The 24,552-nt window shown below is 28.1% G+C and overlaps 3 protein-coding genes across 3 annotated transcripts; 2 read left to right on the top strand and 1 right to left on the bottom strand.

Annotated features, from left to right (window-relative positions):
- Nucleotides 1-3,660: 3,660 nt before the first annotated feature.
- On the bottom strand, nt 3,661-7,999 carry LOC122851226 (odorant receptor 4-like). The gene is made up of 4 exons (XM_044150360.1): nt 7,844-7,999; nt 4,578-4,652; nt 4,121-4,388; nt 3,661-4,001 (listed from the first exon to the last, which is right to left on the bottom strand). The coding sequence occupies exons 1-4, from the start codon at nt 7,997-7,999 to the stop codon at nt 3,661-3,663; spliced, it is 840 nt and encodes a 279-aa protein (XP_044006295.1).
- A 7,144-nt stretch (nt 8,000-15,143) lies between these two features.
- On the top strand, nt 15,144-15,771 carry LOC122851144 (serpin B5-like). The gene is made up of 4 exons (XM_044150234.1): nt 15,144-15,245; nt 15,343-15,513; nt 15,587-15,673; nt 15,739-15,771. Exons 1-4 carry the CDS (start codon nt 15,225-15,227, stop codon nt 15,769-15,771), a joined length of 312 nt encoding a protein of 103 aa, XP_044006169.1. The 5' UTR covers nt 15,144-15,224.
- On the top strand, nt 15,719-16,993 carry LOC122848335 (serpin B3-like). The gene is made up of 5 exons (XM_044146334.1): nt 15,719-15,812; nt 16,012-16,226; nt 16,308-16,502; nt 16,614-16,752; nt 16,837-16,993. The coding sequence occupies exons 2-5, from the start codon at nt 16,068-16,070 to the stop codon at nt 16,968-16,970; spliced, it is 627 nt and encodes a 208-aa protein (XP_044002269.1). The 5' UTR covers nt 15,719-15,812; nt 16,012-16,067; the 3' UTR covers nt 16,971-16,993.
- Nucleotides 16,994-24,552: the final 7,559 nt, after the last annotated feature.

Here is a 24,552-nt window from a genome sequence, read left to right as displayed (position 1 = left end):
GGCACGATACGATACCGAGACGATATTTGGCCAAGTATCGTCTCGGTATCGAAAAATTCTAAAATTTTAAATATCTTCTCGGTATCGTCGAAAACCGAGACGATACCGATACTGGTATCGATCTCGAGTCCAGCCCTACAAATGAGTTGTGAGCGGGCTCTCTGAGTGGGCACTTGTAACGAAATATACTATTCTATGGTCTACTGCTTACCGACCATACAAGTCAGGCAGTTTACATGAACTGGAAACATTCCTCATTAATCAATCATTAATATCAAAAGAGATATTATTATTTGGTGATCTCAACGCTGATATATCAAAATGTAATGATGATGGTGTGCAACTAATGTCTATGCTATCGTCTATCAATTTACATGCCATTGACTATCAATCTACTCATCATACATCACATTCTGATACATCAATTGATATTTGTGCAGATGTCATTGTCAATAATTCTGTTATACAATTCAATAATGTAGTTAAATATCTTGGTGTTTATTTAGATGAAAATCTATCATGGAATAAACAAGTCTCGTACACATGTTCTCAAGTATATGCTGCTTTACACAGGTTACATATGAATTCTGACTTGTTAATTTCCAAAAGTATTAGAAGGAAAATGGTCCCTGGTAGAAATATTTCTCCAACTTTCTCCGCCTTTTTTCCAACTTTCTCCACCTTTTTACGAAAATGACCCATGGTTGGAGAAAAGTTGGAAAGAAGTTGGAAAAAAGTTGGAGTAAATTTTTGGTTGAAGAAAGGTTGGAAAAAAGTTGGAAAAAAGTTGGAGTACATTTCAGGTTGGAGAAATGGCGGAAAAAAGTTGGGAAAAAGTTGGAGTAAATTTTTGGTTGGAGAAAGGTTGGAGAAATTTGTCCGCCATTTCTCCAACCATGAGTCATTTTCGTAAAAAGGTGGAGAAATGGCGGAGAAAAGTTGGAAAAAAGTTGGAGAAAAGTTGGAGAACTATTTCTACCAGGGGTCTCATCATTAATTACACCAATCTTTGATTATCCATTGTTAGCTTTGACAGACATCTCAAATCAACAATTATCAAGATTACAAGTTGCTTTTAACTCTTGTGTGAGATTTATCTTGAAGAAAAGAAAAAGAGAACATATTTCTGCTGATAGGGTGGACCTTGGATGGCTTTCACTTAAAAATAGAATTAATTATTTTCTTGCCTCTTTATTTTTTAGTGCTATAAAATCAGGTGATAATATGTTGCTAAACGAAAAGATCAAATACAGGTGTTACGTACCAAGTTGATTTAATTAAATTAGTCTATAAAATAACAAAAGAAAAGAAGAATATTTAACTTGAAAAATAATAGTATAATTTATTAGGAATAATTTAATTCAATCAACTTGATATTTAACAGTTTTTTTAAAATCCTCTTATTTTGTTATTCCCTATAGGGTAACGGGTTAGGAGGGAATGTGTAAATATTGTAGATTCTACCTTGTTGTTGTAGTTTATCCAAAATTAAATTATAGAGAGCGTGTCAATCCGGATGGTCACCTGATGATGTTGATAATTTAGAATAATCTGATAGGTAACACAAACTCGTAGCACAGAAAAACAACACTCCGGAGAAATTCACAGTCAATGTTAGGATTTAGGAAGGGTAAAATTTGTAGGAATAATTATTTGTCACAGTTATTGAATTAAGTTTTAATACACTGATAATATTATTTATTTGTTATTAATTTCTTTGAAAGAATTAAATTTATTTTATTTATGTTTTCATCGATTAAAATGATCAATAATTTTTAATATAAATTTATGAAATTTTGCTAAGTATTTAATTCGAATTAGATTGATTTAAAATTTAATTAGATGTTGTTCAGATCAAAGTTATCACGAGAGTGACGCTCCTTGAAATTAAAAATAAAAATATTCCCATAAAAATTAATTGTAAAGTAGGGATGAAAAGTGGTGCCATTTCTTGAACCAATCAAATTAAACGGTTCCCATAGTAGTCAGCATTATTCTAATTGTTTAAACATTTAAAAAATAATAATTTAGTAACTTCAACGGATGTGGCATCTCGCGTTGCAGAGGTGACTTTGAAAACTGCTTACAAAAATTTATAAAAAAGAATATAAAAATCAATTATTTTATAAAAATGCAAAATGTGAATTTTTATTTCGTGTGAATAAAAAAAATAATTTATTATAAAAAAAAAAAAATTTTATTGCTTGTTCGGCATCATTGTATCTGTTGAACTTATTAAATTATTATTTATTATTGATTTTTTATTGCTAATTATACCAAGACGTAACACAGGCAAGGTTCTTTAAGCTCATTGAGAAAAAGAGTTTATACTAATGAACTGGATTACCCAGTTTCATGCTCTCACAATTTGGAAAACAGCCTATATGTTTCAGGTGCAAGGCTTTGGAATCATCTTCCATCAAATTTAACGTCGTTAGACTCATTAGATGTTTTCAAAAATAGCTATCTAGACCATTTACTTAACCAAGAAAGAAATAGTATCTAATCATTATTAATACACTTGTTTGTTAAATTAATTTGAAAAAAAAAAAAAAAGAAATATTTTTATGTTAAGGTACAACCAGGGAAAATTAAAAATAATGACGATTTCACGAATTTTATAGAGTAGATAATTGAAATAACGATACACCTTTTTCTTTAATCAGTTTTTTTGTTATAAGATGTTTTTTTGACTAATTAACTGTTAAAGGTGGTCCTTTTTTTTGAGGTTAAACATAGGCTCTTATGGAAAATGATGTTCAGCTTTTCATAATACCCCATCGAAATACTTGAAAAAATAAGGCCATATTTACCAAAAACTAAAGGATAAAACTCGAAAAAAAGACGAAAAATCATCACCCAAATTTAATATAGGTTTTAATATTCAATTTTAATTAATAGAGGATAATAAATTTTTGTCTTTGTCTAAATACTTGAGTGGAAGTGAGAAACAGTATTCTCTTTCTAATCTTTCGTCCTTTTCGCACTCATGAATATATAATGTTTTTAGCAAACATCCGCCAGATGTCTCTCATTTTGCCCTGGTTGTACCTTAACTTTGTTAATCTTAACGTATAAGAAATTACATGTATTTATCAAAATTATTATGTAATTGTGTATCAATTTACATGTGAAGTATTGTATGATAATTTCATTATCATATTGTCATCACATGTAGCCCAAAAAATGAATTGTTAAGGGCATTTTAATTAATTAAATAAATAAATAAATAAAAATGGTGATACAAAATTTAAAAAAAATAAGCTCGTTTTTTGGACCAAAATACACCTCGAAAAAAATATTCAACTGAATCGGTAGGGGTCAAGCCGATGACTCGGTGATCTGACCTGGAATGCCCCATCTACATATATATATATACGCACATAAATCACACATAATTTACACGTAATTTTGAGGCCTATTTTGATTTAGATTTAATCATTATTGAAAAAGTTTGCTTACTTACACTGAAAACTAAAACATAAAAAAAACAAAAAAACCACAAATATTGCGAATTTTGCACAAAAATCAAGAAGTGTGTGAATAGTCAAAAACTCGAATCGTTCTCGTTTTCGGATACTGAATTATTCGAATTTTCTGAACTACTCGAATTATTCGTAATTATATCATTTGTTCTTCATGATGTTATGTATTCGTAACTTACTTAATAAACAATGCTTGTAAAACCGAGAAATATGAACCCATTGCTTTGAGAATTTTTGTAAATGTATCCATATTAATATGATAGATACTTCCAGCTGTCAAATTGAATGTTTTGGATGTTCTCATCATAATAAATAGAATACTTTTAACATTATAAATCGGCATATTATACCAAGAACATTCGAATAAAGCAAATGTTAAGCTTTCCGAATGATGTTTAAGTTCTTCACCCGCATGACAGTATAAAAAAAGCTGCATAATTACTACCAAAATTATCACAATTGCATTAATTGCCATGACATTATCACCTGATTGTATGTTTAATATCATTTGAATACCTTTAATCAAAATGTTAAATGATTATATTATTCTGTATAGTATTACAATCTATAAATTTTATGAAAATATACATAGAATATAAGTATATCAATTATATATATGTATAAAAATAACATACCCATCAATAATATTGAAAATGCATTATTCGCTAGTTGTACAATTAAGATGAAGTTAAATGAATCTTTCAAACAATCCAAAATATTCATGATTTGTTTATGTTTTTTAACAAAATTTCTAATATGATTTGTACCATTATCATTCTTATTCATCTCAATTCCAAAATCTTTAGTTTGCAACTGTAATGTTACAAGTTGACCACACAGATGCATTGCCATGCCAAAAAAATAACAATCGTTACCAACATTACCAATAACACAAAATGAAATCTGGATAATTTGAAGAAAGAAAAGTGCGGTATACTTGTACCAGGATAATTCAATATAGCCAAAATAGTATGTTGTTTTCATTGGAAATGAATTGAGTAATTGAGAGTCAGCTGTTAAATTTAAATTATCATGTGATACTGGGAGTGAATCTAGTATCATCATGTTTATTATTATAAAAGAAAATCCCATTTGATAAAAAAAAACTTTTCTTGCTTTTTTAGCAAATTTCTTCATTATATTTTTGCTCTCATGATTTAATACTGACTGCCAATCATTTATAGCGTTATTTACGATTTTGAACATATTTTTACTTTTCAAACGAATAAATAGTGTTTTAGTTATTGATAATGTTATAGCTGTTATGAAAGAGATTGTATGGGCTTTTTCGTTATTATTTTCATTTTTGTATATGAAACATACCTCAATAATCAGCGTAATCATCATAGTAACCTAATAATAATTATTGAAATTTTTTTTACTAATTTATCAATAAAACTATAGTATATACACGAAGGAAAAAAAAAATATATATATAGGGCATTCTGAGTTACTTCAGCTGGTCATCTGCCTGACCCTCACAGATTGAGTTGAAAATTTTTATGTTGGTTTTGGCTTATTATGCAGCCTGAATTTTTTTGAAAATTTTGTGACGTGTTTTAGCTTCTACTTTAGAAAGTAGAGTGTTTTAATTTTAATTCTCTACTTTCATTAAAAAAGCCCCAATTTAAATACATGAAATTTTTTTCATAAATTAAGGTATTCAATAATCCACGTATATTTGATTAAAAATTAGAGTAGGCCGAGACGTTTTTATGCTTTTTTTTTTTTTTCAATTTTTTTTTTTCAAAATATTTTGAAAAAAAAAAAAAATTTTAATTTTTAAATACAAAAAAATAAAACAAAATTAAAACTTATCTTGGTAAAATTTCATTTTCGGCATATTTCAAAACTAAAAAGTGAGAACCCGAGTGGAAATTTAGTTAAGGTTCTGATCAGAACCAGATCAGGGAACATTTCGTTAAAAATTGAAATTTTTCACTTCTTAGTTCTAAAGTACGCCGAAAATGAAATTTTACCGAAATATGTTTTAATTTTGTTTTATTTTTTTTTATTTAAGAATTAAAATTTTTTTTTTTTTTTTTTCAAAGTATTTGAAAAAAAAGCATAAAAACGTCTCAGCCCACTCGAATTTTTAATCGAATATACGTGGATTGAGTACCTTAATTTATGAAAAAAATTTCATGTATTTAAATTGGGGCTTTTTTTTATGAAAGAAGAGAATTAACATTAAAACACTCTACTTTACTGGCTGAAACACGTCGGAAAATTTTAAAAAAAAGTCAGGCTGCATAAAAAGCCAAAAACAACATGTAAAAAAATTTTCAACTTAATCCGTGAGGGTCAGGCAGATGACCAGCTGAAGTGACTCAGAATGCCCCATATATATATATGGGGCATTCCACGTGAATTCAGACGGTCGTGACCCTGACCCCTCCCAATTTCGTTCATATTTTTTTTTCAGCTTTTTTTCAGCTCGAAAATGACGCTCATTTTTTTTCAGATTTTTTGAACATTTTTTCGACCCTTAAAAAAATAAAAAACAACAAAAATCGAAAAAAAATCGATTCCGACATTTTCTAAAATTCTGATTTTTTTCCCTGAATTCTTGAGCTCATAAAATGAGGCTAGCCAAAATTTCAGAGTGGGATTTCAATTGGAACTTTATGGAATTTTTTTTTGAAAGTTAATTTTTTTTTTTCAGTTTTTACAAATAAATCAAAGTAATACATTACGTACATCAATATGAATAATTCTTGTGTTGTCACTTCAGTTACAAGAGGGCGTGAGTGTATTCTAAGTATTATTTTTTTATTATTTTACCTTTTTGAAAAAAAAATATAAGTATGAAAATGGCAAAAGTCATCAGAAGTAAACGTTTTTTGTTGAGTCTTTCGTTCCAATTGAGATCCCACTCTGAAATTTTGGCTAGCCTCATTTTATGAGCTTAAGAATTCAGGGAAAAAAAATCAGAATTTTAAAAAATGTCGGAATCGATTTTTTTTCGATTTTTGTTGTTTTTTATTTTTTTAAGGGTCGAAAAAATGTCCAAAAAATCTGAAAAAAATAAGCGTCATTTTCGAGCTAAAAACAAGCTGAAAAAAAAATATGAACAAAATCGGGAGGGGTCAGGGTCACGACCGTCTGAATTCACGTGGAATGCCCCATATATATATACAGAGTGTCCCATTTTAATTTATCAATGCATTTATTTTGAAAAATATAGCTTAAATTGAAAAATGTTTCAAGTAAAAGTTGTAGGGTTTGGAGGGGGACATAGAAAAAAAAAAAAAAAAAAAATTCGAAAAATCCAAAATAGCGGAGTTTTCGGTATAAACATATTTTTTTTGAATGGATACTACAAGTTTTTTTTGCACCGTTACGTTTTTTACATCAAAATTAACACTTTTTACTTGAAAAATTTTTCATAAAATCACTTTTTTTTTCGGCCCAATTTTATCTGTTTATGGATTTTCCTGAAAAAATATGGCTCTAATCAAAAAATAAGATTCAGAAAAAATGTAGCGCTCAAGAAGACAAACACGGAAAAAAAAAAAAAATTTCAAAAAAGTTCAAAATGGCGGAGCTTAAAGTATGAACATCTTTTTTTTTGAAGTTAGGTATAATTTTTTTTTACCAAAAAATTGTTCGCCTCAAGTCTAACACTTTTTCTAAATAAAATTTTTTGGCTAAGTCCATTTTTTGTATTCATGCTTCTTACTCCGCCATTTTGAATTTTTTACCATATTTTTTTTTTCTTCGTATTTGTCTTTCTAAACGCTACAACTTTTCCAAATATTATATTTAAATCAAAGCCATTTTTTTTTTAAGAAAATCCATCAACAGATAAAATTGGGCCGGAAAAAAAGTGATTTTATCGAAAAATTTTTCAAATAAAAAGTATTAGTTTTGATGTAATAAACATTTTGGTGTGAAAAAAAAATACAGTATCCATTTAAAAAAACTATTTTTATACCGGAAACTTCGCCATTTTGGATTTTTTGAATTTTTTTTTTTTTTTTTCTATGTCCCCTTCCAAACCCTACAACTTTTACTTGAAACATTTTTCAATTTGAGCTATATTTTTCAAAATAAATCCATTGATAAATAAAAACGGGACACTCTGTATTTTACAATATTAAAAATATATTAATATAAGCTTAAATTGAAATTTTTATAAAAATATATATACAAAAATTTATAACTACACTGAGAGAAAAAAAGAGTTATTTTCACGTGAAAATAAATAAATTTACAGGAGAAAATAACTCTTTTTTTCTCTCAGTGTATAAAACTTTAAAACTTATTCTTGAATAAAGAAATTTTTTTATCAAACATGGAAACTTTTTTTCCCCAGAGTTGTGAGTATGCTTATACAATTTTCAAAATATACGTACGTCTATAAACATAACTGAACAAAAAATGAACAATGAAGTGGATTTATAACAGTCTAGTGGCCAACTACCAAGACATTTTGTTAAATACTTGAATAGACCCAACGCATACTTTGTGTCTTTACTCCAAGTTTTTTTTTCGTCTATCTCAATATCCATTTTATTTATAAAGTACACGTTAGGCGTTTGTATTGCAAGTTATGAAACCAATGCAAATAAAAAATTACATTTTTTTTTTTTTTTTTTTCGAGGAAAAAAAACTTTCGAAGTTTAAAAATTCATAAGTGCATACGAGTAAGCATTCGATTTTCAGAAAATTATACGTTCCACGAACAGAATAAAAAAACATTATTAAATTTTAATTAAGTTGCTTCGGTGTTTTTCGATTTTTTTTTTTTTTTTCTTTTTACTATTTCATATGTGAAAAGAACAAATGGCAAAAATGCCACATGAAAAAAAATAAATAAAAAATACAGTAAAGTTTGAAAACTTATACTCGGAAGCGATGTAAATAAATAAATGGTTTGTTTATTCATAAGTTTTGTTATACAATGTGATGGACTGAGACTTCTACTACATTAGTACCATCGAACATTGCAGCTCAAAATCTAAGGCAATATTATTGACAATAAAAACAAGCCGGGACAATATTCAATAATTTTAGTTCTGACACCATTTGACGTGAATGAATAGTCTGAAAAAATTAACAGTATTTAGTGATCAGTATTTATTATCCATGAAAATTATTGTAAAACACCTAAATATTTATATGATTATCTATCTGTTTTTTTATGTAATTTATTAAATCAGTCGACTATAAATTAATATTTTTTTTTTTTGTTTTATACTGTGTGAAATTACATAAAGATCATCCCTTTTTACTATTTTTATAATTGAACTGGATAGGTCGAAAACATTTCTAGTGGGATGCGACCACTGAGCGTGCTTGATCACGTGACATGGAGCAGGATGTATGGCAGCATCCAAATTTAAATAGCAAGTAAGGAAATTTACATTTAGCTTTGGAGATTTTTTTTTGATTAGAAGTATTTTTTTATTCTTTTTATAAAAATAATTCTTCGATATTTTGAGGAATTATATTGAACAAATAAAATTAATGAATTTTAAATACTTAATTATTATTTCATTAATCATCAAGTGATACGATGAATGGGGTGGTATATTTTGTGATAAAAATTTTAAATCAGTTGGTCTTTAAAATAAAATTGTTGGTAAATAATTTATTTTCAATTTTATATATTATGTTACATTAAAAATTATAATTGATATATTTATATCTATATATTTTTATTTCAACAGAAATGGATAAAGAATGTTATCGCCTGCAACTTCAATGATCAATAAATACAGCACCTGACATGATTCATTAAATTCACTTCAAAATAATATGAATAATATTATTATTTTATCATCTCCCCTAGTCAATAAAGAAAGTCCTGCATCACATTTACCAACAGAATTAGAAGAACAAATGGGGATATGAATAATATACTCGCACAAAGATATAAATATACATATACCTATTATTGTAACAAACAAAATTATAATTATATATATATATATAATTATAAATAAAGAGCACGATGGAATTTTCAATAAGTTGAATGGATTACAGGCGTATCAGTTTTGACTTCGAATGACCGCACGGTCTGCGACCCAGGTAGGAGTAAACGATTGTGCCAGGCCTGGCACAAGCTTGTGCACAAGGCTCACATGCTTGTGTCTAGCTTGTGCTACAAGCTTGTGCCAAGGTTGTTAAGTGATTGGAAATATTGCTATCTTACAAAGCAGATGGTAAGCCTTGTGCCAAGGCTCGTGTCAGCCTCGTGTCAAGACTCGTATTCCAGCCTTGTGCTTAGGAGCTTGTGCCTCGGAAGCTTGACTCAAGCTTCCAAAACAATTTATATAAAAATATAAATGAATTATTATAGTTAATCTATTATTATTGTTAATTTAATAATTCCGACATTGTTATTTTTTATTTCAGAAAATTCTATTAAACGATAATATATAATTAAACGAAAAACTAGGGACGCGACACTTAGGATCGATCTAGGGCCTCACGTGGAAGTCCAATGCACTATCATGTCGACCATCAGGGTATTGATGAAAGTGATCGTCAAAATTTTTTATATAAATAAATTCTATTGAAACTGAACACACAGTCCTTGCAAATGCCTCACACAATAGTCAAAGACTGATAATTTTTATTTGAAATTTATATAAAATTTATATATCTAATTACTATAATTTTTTTTTTTTGAGCCAAATATATGCATAAGTCAAGTCTCGTGTCGGGCTTGGTGAAACAATGGGCACCAGCTTGAAACAAGGCTGTATTACGAGGCTCGTGTGATGGCGGGAAAAATCATGAGGACAGTCTTGTGTCAAGCCTGGATTAACAAGGCTTGTCTAGTGACTGGAAAAACAGGCTTGACACAACCTTGAAATTTTTAATCTTGTGTGAGGCTTGGAAATAACAATCGACACAGGCTTGGTACAAGCCTAGATTAACAAGTCTTGTGTAATGACTGTAAATACAGGCTCGACACAATCTTGGAAATTTCAACCTTGTTTAAGGCTTGGAATTACCGATTGACACAGGCTTGGTACAAGCCTGGACTAGCAAGTCTTGTGCAATGACTGTAAATACAGGCTTGATACGAGCTTGGAATTTTTAACCTTGTGTAAGGCTTGGAATTAACGATTGTCACAGGCTTGGTACAAGCCTAGATTAACAAGTCTTGTGCAATGACTGGAAAAATTCTCTGTGCCAAGCTAGGCACATTCTAGTCCACCAAGGCTAGGAAACACAAGCTTGTAACAAGCCTGGCACGGCCGTTCACCCTTCCCGTGTAGGAGACTACAACACGGCCATGCAACGGCCGATGCATGGCGAAATTTTGCCATTAATGGGCTGCCATTAATGGGCCACTCATACGCCGGGCCTGGCGCGTTACACCATTCTAATATTGGCTGCCATTATTGGCCCATTAACATTTGCCAAGATTGGCCCATTAACATTTGCCAAGATTGACCCATTAAAATTTGCCAAGATTGGCCCATTAACATTTGCCAAGATTGGCCCATTACTAGCGAAATCAACTTTTTTATAAATAAAAATAAAAAAAATATTTTTTTTTTCAATTGCATATATAGATTATCGAGTCCAACTCTGTTTTTTTTTATAATAAATGTTTTTTTTTTCCTGCCTCTCGCCGGGCGCGAACTCTCGACCGAAAACCTAAACCTACACTAAACCGATGCTTTAACTAACTGAGCCACGAGCGCGATATATATATTTCGGAAGTTTTTTGTTCTCTTGTAGTAATTAAGTTCACTCGTAGACTTGGTAGACTTTTTTGAAGATGATTATTCAAATACAAATATATTTATTTATTCATTTAATTTTAATGCTCCATTGTTGAATTTTTTTTTTCTATTGTCTTGTTTTTTTTTTTGTCAAAAATTAGCTGATGGTTGGTAGCCATTAATGGCCAGCCATGAATTTGCCAAGGATCGGCCAATGAACGGCAGCCATTAATGGCCAGTCATGAATTTGCCATGAATTGGCCGATGAACGGTAGCCATTAAATGGCCAGCCATGAATTTGCCAACGATCGGCCAATGAACGGCAGCCATTAAATGGCCAGCAATGCATTTACCATGAATCGGCCGATGAATGGTAACCATTAAATGGCCAGCAATGCATTTGCCATGAATTGGCCGATGAATGGTAACCATTAAATGGCCAGCCAATTAATGGCCAGACGTTGGCCAAGACAAGACTGCCAATCTTGGCAACACAATAATGGACCGATCGTTTGCCAAGTATATCCCATTAATGGCCCTTGCTTGGCTACCAATCATGGGCTGCCGTTTATCGGCCAGAGTATGGCCATGTTTCCATGCTTGGCGATTCCTACACGGGTTGTGGGATCCTACCTGGGGAATGACTATACATTGACTACATACGGACAAAGATGTTGGAGCAATTAGCGAGCAATCTGCCGTGTGCAGGCACATTGCTGACATAATCACTTGTTGATTGATCAATCCGCAAACCACCAAATTGATAAACAGTGTAAACAATTATATTCAATCGATACCAACAGATGCCAGGGTATAATCAAAATGAAAACTTTCAAAGATTTAACGTTGGTGAGATGAAAAAAAAAAAGATAAATTTTGCTTTAGCAATTTAGCATAATTCAAGTGTTTACAGCGTGTTATATTAATTTTGTTTCAAGATCTGTACATTTTTTCATTGCATTGATGCTGTTTTTTCTTTTAGACTACGAAGTCGTTCATTGAATATTATTTTTGCTTTTTCACGATTTGCTGCAGCAAATACATGTATGTCGATTGTCGAGCTTTTTATGTTAGTATGTTTTAAATTCTACCCTTATTGTCTGTGCATTTTTATCAGGCACCTGTGATAATTCTTTTAATTTTTTATTTCTTGTATTGATATTTGCAATATTTGTTTTCCATTAATTCAGCATGCTGTTTCTTCCATTTCTTTTTTTTTTTTTAAATCATCAAGTTTATTTTCTAGCATCAATTTTGAGTAATATTAAATTTCATTTATTGTTTAAATAATATTCCAGTTTTAATATAGATGATTGAAATATTGTTTTTGAAAGACAATTTACTTATTTTTAAAGCTATTTTTATTATTATACAGATAACAAAAAAACAAAATAAAAAAAAAAAAACCAATTCGGTGTTTAGTTCAAAGTCGAAGTAGAAAGCCAGGGACTACTGATAAGTCAAAATACGTCAGAACATAGAACACGTCAACTGATCATATAGAAAAAAAAAAAAAAAAAAAATCCTCAAATATGATAAACGAATAATACTTATGACCATTTCAAAATTATTTCTCGTGTCGATATCGATAATAGATGAATCATTCGTTTTCGAAACATTTCATCATTATACCCAATAATGATAATATTTGCATCGTTTTTCTTTTTTCAAGAATATTGAATTTTCAACTTTGTTATAGTCATATAAACAATTGTTGTCCAATGCTGATAAACATATATATATATATAAACTGTCGAGTTATTCTATCTTTGTCTTATACATGTATAATAAATTCTCAAATATATTGTTTGGATATTTAAAGCGATATGAAATACGACATAAACGTTTATTTCTGCATTTTTGTACTTACGAGACTGAACGCCTGCCTGCGTGGTCTTGTTTATTATATGATATTTAATTTAAATATTTAAGAATGATATAGTTTCTGAAATAATTATGTTAAATAGCTAAAAAAAAATATATGGGGTGTTATTAAAAAAAAAAAAACCATAGATGCAAAAATAAATCAATTTAAATATCAATAATTTAAAAAAGCATGCATCAGTTCTAAATAATATTCAATTTTATTTATTTATTTTTCAAATAATATTTGAGTTTTAATAGATGATTGAAATATTGTTTTTGAAAGATGATTAATATTATTTTTAAAACTATTTTTAATATTATACTGATAACGAAAAAATAAAATAAAAATAACCGATCAGGTGTTGAGTTCAAAGTCGAAATAGAAAGCCAGAGGCTACTGATAAGTCAAAATACGTCATAGTATACAAGAACACGTCAACGCATCGAATAGAAAAATAAAAAAAACCCACAAATATAATATACTTATGACTATTTCAAAATTATTTTTCATGTCGATATTGATAATGGATGAATCATTTGTTTTCAAAATATTTCATTATTATACCCATTACCCAATGATTACAATATTTTTTTACCAAATATGGTAATATTCAAACCAATATTAAAACATCAAAATGAATTTTTTTTTTTTTTTTAATTAATTTTTTTCTCTTCTCAATCATTTATAAATAAATAAATCCTTGATTTATAGGTTTTAATCATTTGGTTTATAAGTAAATCACGTATTTCTTATTTGTTGTTTTTTGAAAAAATATTATTTATAGATAAAAAACATTGTAAAATTAACAATATATAATAGCTATTAATAATAATAAGTTTTAATTTAATAATAATATGCTCATAATTTTAAATAAGTTGTATGTATGTGTGTGTAAGAGAACGTGAACCAATCATTATGCTCAAACCTATCAGCGCAGAAACTAAAATTTTACGCATTAAGCAGTTTACATAGTGGAGAGGGTAAAAAAAGAAGGTGGAGGAAATTGTGGAAGTGGAAATCCGTCAAAAGACCCACTATGGAAGAACACACCTTAATCACATCGCGACACATGAAGTTGATCAACGAACGTCTGTAATAGATTATTTTAGTTTTGATTATCAACTTTTATATTTAGTTTCTTTGAACAATATTTTTTATTCCAAATTTAACATAATAAAGATAATTAATTAGTTATCTACTCTGATCTGAAAATGAAAATATGTGAGTATATATAGTATTCCTACAACTCACTGGAAAACTCACCCCTCCAGAGTGTTAGTCATCGATTTTTATTTTCCTCATTACAAATCGACGAAGGATCGTTTTCTCATTAAGTAGATTTTTTATTTGTTACCCTGATTTTTACTGTGAATAGAAAGAATACAGTTATTTCAAACTTTCATAGATAACGATGGGTTATTATAAAATTTTTCCATGGTGTACAATAAATCAGGCAAAGATTATATCCCCAAAACAGGTTTTGTTTTCAGGAATACGACAAGGTTTACCACGCATGCGCAAAGTGGTTAAAAATCAAGTTGAATTATCGAAAAAACGGCGATTTATCGGTTATTTATCGTACAGCTATTTAACCACTTTGCGCATGCGTGGGAATTTTTTTCGTATTGTTCCCGTAATCGTGAGAGAATTTCCTATAAGAAACAAAAAAAAAACCTGTTTTTTGGGAAATGATCTTGCTTGATTTTAGTAATTTTCACATGGAAAAAAAAATTTTTTATAGGGAACCCATCGTTATCCCATGATGAAATTTGGAAATTGAGCTAATCTTGTGCTCTACTATCTGCAGTTAAAAAATCAGAATTTTAAAAAATGGCGAAATCGTAGTTTACTCTTGTGAAGGAGGCGTTTTTTGATTCTGGCTCGGCAGTTAATGATGGTAAAAATAAAAAAAAAATCAGAGGTACATCTGAGTCGATGACTAACTCAAAAAAAATATTTGTTTTCGAATCTGAGAGGGTGAGGGAAAAAACCCTGTGAGTTGACATGGAATGCCCCATATATATATATATATATATAGTAAATAAATAAATTTTAGATGCCAGTTGAATATTTATAATTTTTCTTTTTGTGTTTTTATTAGTTATTATAGTATTATGTTTTGGTCTTTTCAATGGCTTAATCGACGCTGCAAAATTGAAGAAGTTTGAAGAATCAGCAAATGCAATGTCTCTTGATTTTCTCAAAGTAAGTTTATCTTATAGTTATTAAAAATAAATTGCATATTAATTAAATCCAATTTTTATAACCACCATGATATTAAATACATTGTGGAATTTTTTAGATTTTACTGGAAACCCAAACTGGTAATTTTATTTCTTCACCATTTAGTGTTTCTCAATTGTTAATGATTCTTTCAACTGGATCACGAGGTGGAACAAAACATCAATTTGAAAAAGTTTTACATATTAAACCAGCAGATACCTTCGAACATGGCAGCCTTGATTTTACATCGGTAAGAATTATTATTTGAAAATAAAATAAAAAAATACAATAGATAACAAATTTTCTTTTATATATATTTATAGAAGTGGGATAAAAACATTTTAAGCATGGCAAATAAAATATACATAAATGATCGCTATACAATACGTAAACAATTCATTGATAATACTGTTGACATTTTAAATAAAACAAATAAAAATGAAATATTGGAATTTTTGAGTTTTAAAAATTCTAGTTATTCAGCAAAAAAGGTGAATCAATGGGTTGAAAAACAAACAAATAATAACATCAAAGATTTTCTTCAAGTTGGTGAGTTTATGGTTTTTATATATGTTTTTTTTTTTTTAAATATGATTTGTGGTGAGCAATTTTCTCTGGAAGTTCCACAATTTTTTCTGTAGATTCTTTGAAAGTTTCAATTACGTAAAAATTTGAAGAAAGAAAATTGAAAGAAATATTTTAACTAGAAATTATAATTATCATGTGATATATTGTTTATTTTTTGCAGATGACATTGATGAAAATATTTATCTCTTTCTCATCAATGCAATATATTTCAAAGGAATGTGGGAACATAGTTTCAATAAAAATAACACATTCGACGAAAGTTTCCATGTTGATAAAAATACTCAAAAGAACGTTCCAACTATGCAAGTAATTTCTGAAATATTTTATAAAAGCCATGAAGGACTTGGTGCCGAAATTGTTCGGCTTCCTTATCAGGTAAAATTAAAATTATATCATCAAAAATAATAATTCTAAATTCAATACTAAAATTTTATCCTAATTGTTAAATATATTTAGGCAAAAGATGGCTGTGATCCAATGAGCATGATTATCATTTTACCCAATTGGGAACAATCATTGTCCGATATTAAAAAAAAATTGAATAATGTTACACTTGAGTCTTTATATCCAACTGATACATCAGAGATTCATTTACATTTACCAAAATTTATGATTAAAACAAAATTATCACTCAATGAGCACTTGCAAAAAGTATGTATATATATATTTTTTCTTTTCACTCACTTATTTTTCAATTTAAATTTTTTTTTAATGTCAAATTTACTTTATTCTTTTATTATAAATAAATTATTTTTCGTAAAGATGGGAATCAAAGATGCATTTACATCCAAAGCCAATTTCCGTGGAATCACTAAGCGAAATAAAATTTCTATCAGTAAAGTTATACAACAAGCATTCATCGAAGTAAATGAGGATGGCACTAAAGCTGCTGCTGCAACATGTAATTTTACATCAGTGATATTATTATTATTATTTTTTTTTTTTTGTTACGATTAATTTAATAAGTTTGATAAATTTTTTACAGATATGGGTGCTGTGGTCTTGTCAGCGAATGGCGGTCCTCTTGACATACATGTAAATCGTCCGTTTCTTTTTCTTTTGGCAACGGAACGTGTTATTCTTTTTACAGGATATGTCAACGACCCAACTCCAAAATGAAAAACTCCGCATTATTTTTTTCATTATTTTTTTCTTTTTTTTTTAATTATCAAGGTTGTTTTTAATAATAAATTATGAATGTCAAAAAATGTAATATTAATTGAGAGTTTAAATAAATTAGTTGAAAAATAATACAAATATTTTCAATGTAACTAACTATATATATACAAGAGAGAATGAGGAGGATATAGTCTGAGAGAATCGATATAAACAAGGCCCAATTATAGCAAAAAAATACAGCTTTATAAAACAGTTCGTTATAACTAACAACATGCTTCATTTTTCAAGTGTATGTGAGCTTAATTCGAAAGACAAAAAAAAATACAAAAATTTTGGAATATAGTAATACAATTGCAGGGCAATGATTTCTAAATTTTTATTATTTTTAATAATTTAATATATACCTAGATACATTGCTATCGAAATCAAATGAAATTTTTTTTTTTTTTTTTTTTTTTTTTCAGTTTGATGACTGACGTGTTTTGATCCTGGGTGTTTAAATAAATTCAATTCAATTTTCTTATATTTATTTTTTCATTTTAAATTAAGATAGTTCATGATTAATTGTTTTAATGATTAAAAGTATTTATTATTTTGAAATATATTTGCTTTCTATTTTTGACAAATCTTTAGAAATATTTTTGGCTGGATGAATATTTGTTTAGGTGAATAATTAATCAATTATTTATTGTCGATAGTATATATACGTTATTTATTGAAATAATATGTTGTCAATAAAATGTGATTGTCATGTTGAAGAATTTACCTTACTTACAAATTTGTTAGTATCAACGATAACAGGCACATTCACACCTGCAACGTCATATGTACGATAAGATGTTTCTAAGTGTAAAATGATATACCATTTGTACAATTTTTAGTTGCCTGATCAGCAGCAATAACCATATATATTACAATATTATTATAATAGATATTACAATTTATATCAATTGTAATATTATCTATACGCCTGGAAATGAAGTTTATTAAAAAGTAACCATTGAGATTTAATTTTTGACCTTGCTTCTCTCATACGCAGATCAGATATTTCTATGTGTAAAATGATACCATTTGTACGATTTTCAGTTGCCTGATCAGCAGCATTAATCATGTCAATCGTTATATTGTCAATAGAGCAGATATTAAGAATTTCAAGATCTGGATTATTTTTTATGAATTGAACAATACCAGCATCAGTAAGGTTCTTGCAACCTTCACAATTCAATTCTTTTAATACTTTCAATTTGCTAAGGAAGCTGTCGGTAATTATATCAAGACGACTTACATCTAGTTTTTGTAAATTTTTTAAGTTTGTTAAGCCGACGAGAGCTGCCTCAGTAAGACGCGTGCAACCTCGGATTTCTAAATTTTTTAGATTTTTACAATTATTAGCAATAGCAATAATTGTACTATCTTCAAAATTTTTTGCATAACAAACGTTTAGATGTTCAAGATATTGTAATTTTGATAACTTATCAAGAATAGATGGAGAAGAAATTACCTCACCATCAATAGATGGTACTATAGTGCAACCAGGAATATCTAACCGTTTAAGTTTTTTACAATTGTTTAAAATTGCAATTATTGATTCCTCATGGCGCTGAGCCGTACCAAGCAATATTAAACATTCAAGATTTTCCAACTCTGCTAATTTTTTTAAAGCAACATTATTCATAATATTATCATGTATCTTCAAATATTTCAAATTCTTGCAGTATTTAGCAATTGCGTTTGCTAAGGATGGCGTTACATCACAAAAAAAAGCAAGATATTCCAAGTTTTGAAAGTTTTTCCATTTTTTTAGAGGAACTTTAGCTAAATCATAGGAACAATATGAAATGTCAAAATGTTTTAGATGTTTGCATGTACAAAAAATAGTATTGAGTACTTTTGTGGAGAAGCCAAACGTATCGACATGTACATTTCCAGTTATGTCCATCATTAGGTCGATGAATTCCAAATTAACGAGTTTATTGAATGGGAGAAACCCGTGGTGTATATCATATGGTTGGAGGTTGAGATAAATAAGTGTAGTTTTTTCTGCTATTTCTTGGAGAATTATGTTGTCTAAACAGAGGCCACGTAATGTCAATTTTTGAAGATTTTTAAATTTTTTAAAACTCTGAAAATAATAAAAAATTATTCAGATAATTTGTATTCATACAATTGATAGTATTGCTTGTCACTAATTATCATGTCATGAACAACTAGTTGGTATTCAATGACAACTTACCATAAAAACTGTTTCGCTTCGATTCCACCGAGGTTTAGAGAATAAATGAATTTCATTAATTTCTTTTGGAAAACTATTAATTATTCCAAGCAGATTAACTGCTCCATCTAGGATTTTATGTTCCAGTTTTATTTTAATGCATTTTAATTTATTTAACTGTGTAAATGCTTGAACAAATTGATCAGCATTATCCGTTAATGAATCAACGTCAAATGTACATTCAAGACTTGTTAAATTTTTACAGTGATCACCAAGAAATGGCATGATACTTGAATTGCAAATATATGAGAGAGACAATTCTTTTAAATAATTCCCACATCTTGATAAAATTTTCTCGAGGAATGATTGTGTCAACAAACAGTTATCATAAGAACGTCCAATTGATGATTCACATTTATATTTTTTAATGTCATACCAAGCTAGTTGACATGCCTCTTTCCATTTGGTACAAACTGGAATAAAATGCATCAAATTTAAAAATTAATAATAGAAACATTAATATTTTATTAACAACAAAGAAATTTTATTTTGATAATCATATTCACCTTTTTCCATGTCTATTCTTTCTGGTACTGGCAACAACATGATGATGTTTGCTAATGAGTCGTAATCCAGTAAGTTGATGAATACTTTTCTTTGATCCTTGTCACTATCATCAGAGATTTGTTGGTTTTCCCTAACACATATTCTTTTTGCACACATTTTTAGTAAACTCTGAAAATATATACATTAAAAAAATGATGATAAATTTAAATGTATTTTATACAACCAGAATAAAATACAACAGAAATATATTACAAAATATAGATCAATTAAAAGTTGATAATTCACCAGTAAAATCAACATCAATAAAATGATATTTAAAGCTAAGTAATGTTGAATATACGATGCAACATGTTAAAATATACTTAATACACGCGATTGTTTTATAAATGCCATTGTTAAAATTATAAATTTTTATTTACCTTAATTGATCCTTTGATCAGGTGGTAATTAATTTAGTAGTTAATGCAATAAATTTTTTTTTTTTTCTACACACAATGTTATTAACTTGGTAACGTATTTTGTACGTTTGACCCACTGCACCCGTATTCACAGGGCATTACAATTTAGAGCTTTTTTCTTCTACTGGTGGCGCTTGTGAAGCTTTTGTATATAAAATCTATATAAAAAAAATTTTTACAATCTGACTTTTTGGCGACTGCTCATTCAACTGCGCATGCGCGAAAATAAATAGGAAAAGAAATAAGGTGCTTTCTTTTGTGTATTTATTTTTTTTCACTTTAATGCGCATGATCATGCACATGCGCCTGTCATGCAAACTTGATGAAAGAACAGTGGCGTCAAACAAATAATTCTTAAAAAATAAGAATTGAAACATGGCTGATCCAGCCCCTCATGTCCTACGCTGTTGCAAACTGACTTTTTGCTGACTGCGCATTCGATTGCGCATGCGTGAAAATAAACAGGAAAAAAAATAAACACCCAAAAGAAAGCACCTATAAATACACAAAAGAAAGCACTAGCAATACATTGGTTGGCATTCCCTCTCACTCACGCATGCGCACATTAAATCTTGTACAGTCAACGTCAAAACAAACTAGTACGATAGTATGTTGCCTGCATGTTAATTTCTTTGGCAAAATTAATTTCGTATAAATTAACATGTGACAACTTCCTTTCCTTAGCTACTGTTTTTCCAATAGCTTTTTGTTAATTCAAATAAATAAAAAGCTATGAGAAAAATATTAGCTAAGGAAAGGATGTTGCCTGCATGTTAATTTCCTTGGCAAAATTAAATTTCTATTAATTAACATGTAAACAACATTCTTTCTTTAGTTACCATTTTTTTCATAGTTTTTTGTTTGTTTTAATAAATTATTAGAACTTTAGAAGCATAGAAAATTCAATGAATTTTTATAAGTTCAAAAAATGCCGATAAATGAAATGTAGGTAAAATAGTTATTGAAAAGTCGGTCTTGTAGAAAGTATATATCGTCTCGTTTTATCTGTCCATCTGTCTCATTCTCTGTCTCTTTCTACGACGAAAATTGGTCTTCTGCGTTGATGTACGGTCCACTGGTTACAAAAAATAAGCCCCCACCGAAATACACGTAGTGCTATACCATTTATCTAAAATAAAAAAGTTCGGCGCTTACCGCAGGACATTACAGGTTCAACAGACTTAAAATATTGTATGTTTCAGCAAAAACGAAAAGAAAAGAATTTATTAATTTACAATTTAACAAAATGCTGATAAATATTAATTAACTTAAATTTAAAATATCGTTTTACATTGCGAAAATCGAGATAAATCAACAAAAAAAAATATTTTATCTTGTAAATTTTAAGTATTACACTATATCGATGCAATAGAAAATTTTTATCAGCTAATTAATAATAATTATTTTTGTCAATAATTTTTCAGTTCATTATATGCTCGAAGAACATTAGCGATTATGACCAATTAAAATTTAAAAATTTACAATTATTTTCATTATTTTTTTTTATCATAATTATACAATGCACTTTATGTTTATTCGTATTTATTAAAATTTAATTATTCATGATTGCTAATGTTCTTCGATTAAATAATCAAGAACAATTATGTTTCGAATAATAAGTTTATTTTTACAGTTAACAATATTTTTTAAAATTTTAATACAACATTTTTGGAAGATTACTTGCTGATTACCAGCATCAATTGAAACATCATTAATAAACAATTTAAATTTTATAAATATCCTGATAATTGAATAGTCATTTTATCTGATTGTATTATTCTCATTTACTAATACCCTTGTTCCGCAAAATATTTATAATATATATAAGTTATATAATATAATATTAAAAGTGTAATAATGATAACAACAAAGAGACCTTTATTTTTCTAATTTTATATTATGATTCTATATAATATAAAGTTTTTACTTATTATTAATTACTATTGATATTTATTTGAACGGTGATAATTAATTATTAAAACCAAAAACATTTATCCGCACATTTCCAACATGGACTGCAATCTGCAGCATTGACTGCACATGGAGTAGGTTTTTCGGAATTTTTTTGGTTCGTGTCTCTTGACCAGCACCACATTTTTAAAAGACCAGCACATTCTACCCAACATTTTCCTTCGTCACATCCCCAGGTATCGGAACATTCATCCATAAAGTAGTTGCTGTGCGCCGTGTCTCTTTTGACATGTTCATTTGAAGTTTCATTATAATAATTTTGTGGTAATGAATTTACACAAAAAAGTGTACTCAAACCAAAACAACCATTAATACCAATATTAATATGTTCTTCATCTGAAATTAATTATTTAAAAAAAATTTAAAATATAATAAAATGATTAAATACTTTTAATTAAAAAAAATAAATAAACTGTATTAAATATATTATTTTAATATTAATATTTAATTTTATACATGAATTATTATTATTATTATTATTATTATTTTGTACATGAATTATATTATATTATTAAACTTACTTTATTAATTAAGTGGGATATTTTTCTATTTCACAAGTTGATTCTGGATTATTTATATATATAGTGAAAATGAGAATTGTTCAATTCATTATATACCCAAAGAACATTAGCAATTATAAATAATTAAATTTTAAATACAGTTCTTTTTAATTATGATATAAAAAAAATAATGAAAATAATTATTGTTAATGAGCTGATAAAATTTTTCTATTGCATCGACACAAATAAAATGAGACATATTTTTTTAAAGAAATTTATTTGTTTTTTAAAAATTTTCTCTTTTGTTATTTTTATTATTATAATATATATATATGGGGCATTTTATATAAAATCAGAAATCAAAGATTATTATTTAGGTTGATCCTGCTAACCTTCCGTACATCCCTTTTTTTTACCTTATCCTTTTACTCCACCATAGGATGGTGATTTTTATTTATTTCTTGTTTGGCTCCTAGCCTTCGTAAAAAAAAAAAAAAACAATATTAGAATAATTAACGTTATAACCGTGTCATTTATATGTATAAACGAAAGAAAAAAAAAGTTTTGCTTGGGTAATTTTTGAAATTTAATTATTTATAATCACTAATGTTCTTCAAGTATATAATGAATTGAAAAATTGTCATTTACACTATACATATACATAATCAATTTTCAGAATCAACTTGTGAAAGATAAAAAAATATCCGACTTAAATAAAGTAAGTTTAATTATATATATATATACATACCATATATAAAATTAAATATAATTTCAAAACAATATATTAATACAATTTATTTATTTTTACGGAGGCTAGGAGCCGAAAGGCTCAGCCGCAGTATTGGATTTATCCCCCGAAAAAAAAAAAACGTTCATAACTTCTAAACTAATTGTCGTAAAGACTTCGGATTTGGTTCAAAAGATGCGGCTCTAGAAATTCTATCGCCCTTAACAAAGAAAAGCGATATCTATTCGGCTATTTTTTTTTTTTTCCCAAAAAACGAAAAAAAAAAAATTGTGTTTTTCTTTTTTTTTTTGCACGAAAAATACTATTCGTACGATAAAATTCATTTGAAAAAGTTATAGAATTTTGAAAAACGATTATTTTAAGCCTAATATGAAACCTCTGCGACTACTCCATTTTGAGTTATAGCTTGTGCCGTTTTAATTTTTTAGGCAAACAATAACTCGTGATGAAATGGTGTTAGAGACTTCATATTAGGTTCGAAAATTCTATCGCCTCTCTGGAAAAATTTTGATCTATGGATCACATTTTTCATAAAAATTAAAAAAAAACCATTTTTCAAATTTAGTTTTTAGAAAAAAAAAAAAAAGTGACTGAACAGATAATGCTCTTTCTCATGAGGGACGATGGAGTTTCTAAAGACGCGTTGTTTGAGCCTAATACGAAGTCTTTACTACAATTTTATCAAAAGTTATTGCTTTTCTAGTTTTTGAGTAATTTTTGAAAAACGCTCTAACTTTCGAGAAAATCAGCCTAGATACTTTGTATAAGACTTAAAAAGCATGTGTGGTAAAATCCTACAACTTTTAGTCGAAACTTTTATCAAAAAAAATTATAGTTTTCATAAAATAGTAAAAAATAGAATTTTTGAAATATTTTTGTCTTTTTTGTTTCAAAAATAGAAAAAAAATTGACTATTGAAATCAAGATAAACTCTTTAAGGGGCGATAGAGTTTTAAAAACCACGTTTTTTGAGCCTAATATGAAGTTATTCCGTTGATTCTAACAGAAGTTATAGCTTGCCTTAACTTGAACGAAAAAAAAAAAAAAAAATCGATTTTCAGAAAAGTAAAAAAAAATGTACTATTATTGTATTGTTACTTTTAAAAACCATTTAAGAGATGAAATT

Source organism: Aphidius gifuensis, linkage group LG1 (assembly GCF_014905175.1).
Source record: "Aphidius gifuensis isolate YNYX2018 linkage group LG1, ASM1490517v1, whole genome shotgun sequence".
Lineage (NCBI taxonomy): Eukaryota > Metazoa > Arthropoda > Insecta > Hymenoptera > Braconidae > Aphidius > Aphidius gifuensis.
The sequence above is the reverse complement of the archived record's forward strand: the minus strand, read 5'-3'. Positions and strand labels throughout refer to the sequence as shown.

Excerpts from the sequence above, each read along its gene's own strand:
- LOC122848335 (XM_044146334.1), top strand. The coding sequence starts at position 16,068 with ATGTGGGAACATAGTTTCAATAAAAATAACACATTCGACGAAAGTTTC. Across the intron at positions 16,227-16,307 it reads TTGTTCGGCTTCCTTATCAG|GCAAAAGATGGCTGTGATCC; the intron begins GTAAAATTAAAA and ends AAATATATTTAG. Across the intron at positions 16,503-16,613 it reads TCAATGAGCACTTGCAAAAA|ATGGGAATCAAAGATGCATT; the intron begins GTATGTATATAT and ends TTTTTCGTAAAG.
- LOC122851226 (XM_044150360.1), bottom strand. The coding sequence starts at position 7,999 with ATGGATATTGAGATAGACGAAAAAAAAACTTGGAGTAAAGACACAAAG. Across the intron at positions 4,653-7,843 it reads GTTCAGTTATGTTTATAGAC|TCAGTATTAAATCATGAGAG; the intron begins GTACGTATATTT and ends AATGATTGGCAG. Across the intron at positions 4,389-4,577 it reads GAAAAGTTTTTTTTTATCAA|ATTTCATTTTGTGTTATTGG; the intron begins ATGGGATTTTCT and ends CAAATTATCCAG.
- LOC122851144 (XM_044150234.1), top strand. The coding sequence starts at position 15,225 with ATGTCTCTTGATTTTCTCAAA. Across the intron at positions 15,246-15,342 it reads TGTCTCTTGATTTTCTCAAA|ATTTTACTGGAAACCCAAAC; the intron begins GTAAGTTTATCT and ends GGAATTTTTTAG. Across the intron at positions 15,514-15,586 it reads GCAGCCTTGATTTTACATCG|AAGTGGGATAAAAACATTTT; the intron begins GTAAGAATTATT and ends ATATATTTATAG.